Source organism: Oryctolagus cuniculus, chromosome 21 (assembly GCF_051225735.1).
Source record: "Oryctolagus cuniculus isolate XC-2025 breed Fujian yellow rabbit chromosome 21, ASM5122573v1, whole genome shotgun sequence".
Lineage (NCBI taxonomy): Eukaryota > Metazoa > Chordata > Mammalia > Lagomorpha > Leporidae > Oryctolagus > Oryctolagus cuniculus.
In genome coordinates, this window is record NC_142887.1 from 33,627,097 (window position 1) to 33,633,348 (window position 6,252).

A 6,252-nucleotide genomic window follows, 5' to 3' on the forward strand; every position below is an offset into this window, starting at 1 on the left:
CCCTTGAATGACTCTGGCCCACCCAGGTCACTGGGGGTGACTTTTCAATTTTATTTATTTATTTTACTTGAAAGTCAGTTACACAGAGAAGGAGAGGAAGAGAGTGAGTGAGCAAGCAAGAGGTCTTCCATCCGCTGGTCCATTCCCCAAATGGCCGCAACGGCCAGAGCTGAGCCAATCCGAAGCTAGGAGCCAGGTGCTTCCTCTGGGTCTCCCACGTGGGTGCAGGGGCCCAAGCACTTGGGCCATCTTCTGCCTTTCTCAGGCCGCAGCAGAGAGCTGGATTGAAAGTGGAGCAGCCAAGACTTAAACTGGCGCCCACAGGGGACGCCGGCACAGCAGGTGGCAGCTTTACCTGCTACACCACAGCGCCGGCCAGCCCCGACCTCTCAATTTTAAAAGTCAGCTGATTTCAACCATCACTCCCCCTTGTCCTGTCACCTGCATCCAGTAAAGGCACTGGGACAAGGACATCCTTTGGAACCATTTTTTCTGTTAACATGGAAGTTTCTTTTTAAACTAGCAGGCATGAACTTAAGATTTATTTATTTGAAAGTCAGAGTTACACACACAGAGAGAGAGAAAGGTCTTCCATCCACTGGCACACTTCCCAAATGGCTGCAATGGCCGGAGCTGTGCTGATCCAAAGCCAGGAGCCAGGAGCTTCATCCAGGTCTACCACATGGGTGGGAGCAATTGGTCCATCTTCCACTGCTTTCCCAGGCTATTGGCAGGAAGCTGGATCAGAAGTGGAGTGACTGAGACTTGAACCAGCACCCATATGGGATGCCAATATTGCAGGCGGTGGCTTAACCCACTGTGTCATAATACTGGTCCCTAAACTATTCAGAGCCAATGTTTCTTTTTTTTTTTTTTTTTTTTTTTTTTGACAGGCAGAGTGGACAGTGTGAGAGAGAGAGACAGGGAGAAAAAGCAATTTACAGATTCAATGCAATACCAATCAAAATACAGAAGACATTCTTCTCAGATCTGGAAAAAATGATGCTGAAATTCATATGGAGGCGCAAGAGACCTTGAATAGCTAACGCAATCTTGTACAACAAAAACAAAGCCAGAGGCATCACAATACCAGATTTCAGGACATACTACAGGGCAGTTGTAATCAAAACAGCATGGTACTGGTACAGAAACAGACAGATAGACCAATGGAACAGAATACAAACACCAGAAATCAACCCAAACATCTACAGCCAACTTATATTTGATCAAGGATCCAAAACCAATCCCTGGAGTAAGGACAGTCTATTCAATAAATGGTGCTGGGAAAACTGGATTTCCACGTGCAGAAGCATGAAGCAAGACCCCTACCTTACACCTTACACAAAAATTCACTCAACATGGATTAAAGACTTAAATCTACGACCTGACACCGTCAAATTATTACAGAGCATTGGAGAAACCTTGCAAGATATAGGTACCGGCAAAGACTTCATAGAAAAGACCCTGGAGGCGAAGGCAGTCAAAGCCAAAATTAACTATTGGGATTGCACCAAATTGAGAAGTTTCTGTACTGCAAAAGAAACAGTCAGGAGAGTGAAGAGGCAACCGACAGAATGGGAAAAAATATTTGCAAACTATGCAACAGATAAAGGGTTAATAACCAGAATCTACAAAGAAATCAAGAAACTCCACAACATCAAAACAAACAACCCACTTAAGAGATGGGCCAAGGACCTCAATAGACATTTTTCAAAAGAGGAAATCCAAATGGCCAACAGGCACATGAAAAAATGTTCAAGATCACTAGCAATCAGGGAAATGCAAATCAAAACCACAATGAGGTTTCACCTCATCCCGGTTAGAATGGCTCACATTCAGAAATCTACCAACAACAGATGCTGGTGAGGATGTGGGGAAAAAGGGATTCTAACCCACTGTTGGTGGGAATGCAAACTGGTCAAGCCACTATGGAAGTCAGTCTGGAGATTCCTCAGAAACCTGAATATAACCCTACCATACAACCCAGCCATCCCACTCCTTGGAATTTACCCAAAGGAAATTAAATTGGCAAAAAAGCGGTCTGTACATTAATGTTTATTGCCGCTCAATTCACAATAGCTAAGACCTGGAACCAACCCAAATGCCAATCAGCAGTAGACTGGATAAAGAAATTATGGGACATGTACTCTATAGAATACTATACAGCAGTCAAAAAGAATGAAACCTGGTCATTTGCAACAAGATGGAGGAATCTGGAACACATCATGCTGAGTGAATTAAGCCAGTACCAAAGGGACAAGTCTCATATGTTCTCCCTGATCGGCGACAACTAACTGAGCACCAAAGGGGAAACCTGTTGAAGTGAAATGGACACTATGAGAAACAGTGACTTGATCAGCTCTTGTCCTGACTGTTGATGTACAATGTAATACTTTATCCATTTTAGTATTTTCTCTTTGTTTTGTTCTAGTACTATTGGTTGAACTCTGTAATTAACACACAGCTATTCTTAGGTATTTAAATTTTTTTTTTTTTTTTTTTTTTTTAGAACAACTCAGCAAAATAAAATTCCGGTTTATTGTTGGACAACATTGTTTCACACATACATCAAACAGGCCAAAAAAAATAAACAGCAACTTCATAGACAAAAAAAGGAAAAAAAGAAACCTTTTATCTTTGGCCTTTTTAACCATCTCATACAAACCAACTACTTATAGTACAGCTAAGTACATACACAAAAAAAGTTACTGGAATGCTCGGAATAAGATTGTTTTTTTGTTGTCGTTTTTGCTTTTTTTACAAGGTTTTTTTTCTCCTTTGAGATTAGAATGAACATGGTCACACCACAAGTAAAGTCAGAAGTAGGACAGAGGACGCTCGAAGGCTGGTCTGGTCATCCGAGATCATTAAAAATGGCTGACCCCTAACAATATGTACAAAAATATAAAATGTAAATAAAAAATACAAACAAATTTTCCTTTTTAAAGTACTTTTAAGAAAGAAAGCAGGGCCTGGAGTTTGGTGCTGTCCCTCCCCTGTTGCGAATTCACTGGGTTTGTGGGCGTGAGCGCTGCGTCCGCAGGGGCGCGGGCGGCCTCTACTCGGAGGTGACCACGTTGGGGGAGACGGGAGTGAGGGTGGAAGGTCACGGCGGCCTCGGGTTCACGGGTGCCTTCTGCCTTGCGGTCTAGTCATCCTCGTCGGTCTTCTGCTTCTTGGTGTCCACGTCGTCCTCCTCGTCATCCTCAGCTGCCCGCTTGCCTGTAGCCGCCTCGGCCTCCTCGTCTTCGTCTCCGTCCTCTTCCTCACCATCGCCCTCTTCCTCCTCCTCTTCCTCCTCGCCACCTTCCTCCTCTTCCTCGTCTACCTCGTTGTCCGCCTCCTGCTCCCCGTTCTCCTCATTGGCGTTGCCGTTGGCGGGGGCGTCTCTCCCATTCTCTGCCTCCTCCACCACTTCCTTCTTCTCCTTCAAGTCCTTGGTGGTGATCTCGGAGCTGGTGTCCACGGCCGCGTCGGACATGGTGGGGCACGCCGGGGATCCGAGGCAGCGGACTCGAGAGAAAGCGGGCGTTCGGGGGCTCTGGCGACAAAGCTGCCGGAGTCCGCGGCGGCGGCGGCGGAGGCGGCTGCGGCGAGCGGGGAGCCGGGCCCGGGAACAATGCAAAGATGGCTTTTCAGAGCAGCCAGTCAGGTATTTAAATTTTAACTGAAAAGTGATCCCTGTTAAATGTAAGAGTGGGAATGAGAGGGAGGAGATGTACAATTTGGGACGTGCTCAATCGGACTTGCCCCAAATGGTGGAGTTAGAATCATGCCAGGGGATTCCAATACAATCCCATCAAGGTGGCATGTACCAGTGCCATCTCACTAGTCCAAGTGATCAATTTCAGTTCACAATTGATCACACTGATAGGTCTAAGAGTAAAAGGGATCACACAAACAAGACTAGTGTCTGCTAATACTAACTGATAGAATCAAAAAGGGAGAGAACGATCCATCATGGGAAGTGGGATACACAGCAGACTCGTAGAATGGCAGATGTCCTAAATAGCACTCTGGCCTCAGAATCAGCCCTAAAGGCATTCGGATATGGCTGAAGAGCCCATGAGAGTATTTTAGGCATGGAAAGCCAAGACACTCTGGGGGAAAAAAAAAAAAGACCTAAATGAAAGATCTCTGTGAGTGAGATCCCAGGGGAAAGAATGGGGCCATCAAAGAAGGAGGTACCTTTCTCTAAAGGGAGGAGAGAACTTCCACTTTGACTATGACCCTGTCGGAATAAGATCGAAGTCAGCGAATTCAACAGGCTTCCATAGCCTTGGCAACTCATGACTAGAGCCTAGGGAGATTACTGATGCGATAAACAAGAGTGTCAAATTGTTAAGTCAACAACAGGAGTCACTGTGTACTTATTTCTCATCTTTCCTTAATGTGTTGTCCAATGTGAAGTAATGCTATAACTAGTACCGAAACAGTATTTTACACTTTGTGTTTCTGTGTGTGCAACTGATGAAATCTTTACTTAATATATACTAAATCAATCTTCTGTATATAAAGATAATTGAAAATGAATCTTGATGTGAATGGAATGGGAGAGGGAGTGGGAGATGGGAGGGGTGCGAATGGGAGCGAAATTATGGGGGGGGGAAGCCATTGTATTCCATAAACTCTACTTTAGAAATTTATATTTACTAAATAAAAAAAAAGTAAAAAAAAAAAAAAGAGGGAGAAAGGTCTTCCTTTACCATTGGTTCACCCTCCAATGGCCGCTGCGGCCGGTGCACCATGCTAATCCAAAGCCAGGAGCCAGGTGCTTCTCCTGGTCTCCCATGTTGGTGCAAGGCCCAAGCACTTGGGCCATCCTCCACTGCACTCCTGGGCCACAGCAGAGCTGGCCTGGAAGAGGGGCAACCAGGACTAGAACCCGGGGTGCTGGTGCCGCAGGCAGAGAATTAGCCTATTGAGCCGTGGCGCCGGCCAGAGCCAATGTTTCAATACATAATATGTATGTATTTGTTTTTATACCAATGCAGTTGTATCATTAGAGAAAAAAACCACACTTCCAAAAGATGGAAAATGGGGCTGGTGCTGTGGGGTGGGGGCCCCCACTCTCCCTTTTTAGATCCTGCTCAGTGCAGTGGCCATGAGCAAGGCTGGAAGCAATGTCTCATCACCTGTGACCATGGGGAACATTCCTTAGCCTCCCTTAGCCTCAGCTTCCTGGCCAGGAAAATGGGCACAGTAGCAGCCAACCTATCTCCCGGGGATCAGGAGTCTCTGGGCAGGCCTGGGGCCACTGTTCTCAGAGCAGTTATGGAAGACCTGAGGTTGGGTGGGTGTGGCAGGCCCTATGGTCACAGTGAGAGCTGACTCGCCTTCCAGTCTCCCTCAGCCACGGCCCCACTGGACCCCCGAGCGCAGATGTCATTGATGGCGGTTTAGAGCTGCCGGCAAGGCGAGGCACCAGGACATTTGGCTCTGCCGGGCTCCGTACATCATGCCTGTGCTTACTTGCGGCCAGAGGCTGTGTCCACACCTCTCTGCCCATCCCATCACACCCCAGCTCCAGGCCCTTGTCAAAGGAACCACCGAATGTGTCAGCCTCCCCACCCCATCTGGACTCTTCTGGTTGACAGCTGTCTCCTTCCAAAATCCTGCCCCGAGCCCGCTGCTCCCAACATCTCCTTCCTCCCCAACTTTTCAAACCACCTGCACTGCTGGATGCAGAGAGCGGGCCACAGCACTTGTCAGGCTGCCCATGAGCTACGCTCCGCTGGAGGGACACACAGGGGCAGTGGGCGCTGGGGCCTCAGGCGGCAGGCAGGGGGGTCCCACATGCCAGGGGATGGCCCCTCAGGCCCTGCTGAGATGCCTGCCTGCAGCTGCCGACTTTCTCGGCCTTGGGAGGGCAGGGGCAGAAGCTCCCAGAATGCCCTCTTCAGCTCCCAGAATGCCCTCTTCAGCTCCCAAGGAGCCTGCCCTCAGGGTGGCCACTGAACAGACAACTCTTCATTTTCATCCACCCTGTGTTTCCAAGAACCCCAGGGCTGGCTCCTTGGGAGGGATTGGGGACAGCGGGGACTGCGCATGTGAAACGCGGCTGACCGCTGCATGGCCGCCACAGCTGGCAGTCTGGAAAGTTCTCTTGCCAAGCTCCTGCACAGAGCTAACACAGGGGCCCCACCTTGGGTGTTGCAGGACGGAGTCCTGGTCAGAGGGGCAGCCTGCAGCCTGCAGGGGGGAGGGGGTGTGCACGTCTCTTGAGCCCGGCAGGCAAACAGCTTCCGTGGG

At 48.5% G+C, this 6,252-nt stretch overlaps 1 protein-coding gene and 1 long non-coding RNA gene across 2 annotated transcripts; one reads left to right on the plus strand and one right to left on the minus strand.

The window, feature by feature from the left end:
- The first annotated feature begins 48 nt into the window (after positions 1–48).
- Positions 49–4,517, plus strand: LOC149119913 (uncharacterized). The gene is made up of 2 exons (XR_016227406.1): positions 49–2,474; positions 3,653–4,517. It is a non-coding gene; the product is annotated as an uncharacterized LOC149119913 (long non-coding RNA).
- On the minus strand, positions 2,654–3,657 carry LOC138847397 (prothymosin alpha). Its single transcript, XM_070065910.2, has one exon. It carries the CDS (start codon positions 3,479–3,481, stop codon positions 3,149–3,151), a length of 333 nt encoding a protein of 110 aa, XP_069922011.1. The 5' UTR covers positions 3,482–3,657; the 3' UTR covers positions 2,654–3,148.
- Positions 4,518–6,252: the final 1,735 nt, after the last annotated feature.

Excerpts from the sequence above, each read along its gene's own strand:
- LOC138847397 (XM_070065910.2), bottom strand. The coding sequence starts at position 3,481 with ATGTCCGACGCGGCCGTGGACACCAGCTCCGAGATCACCACCAAGGAC.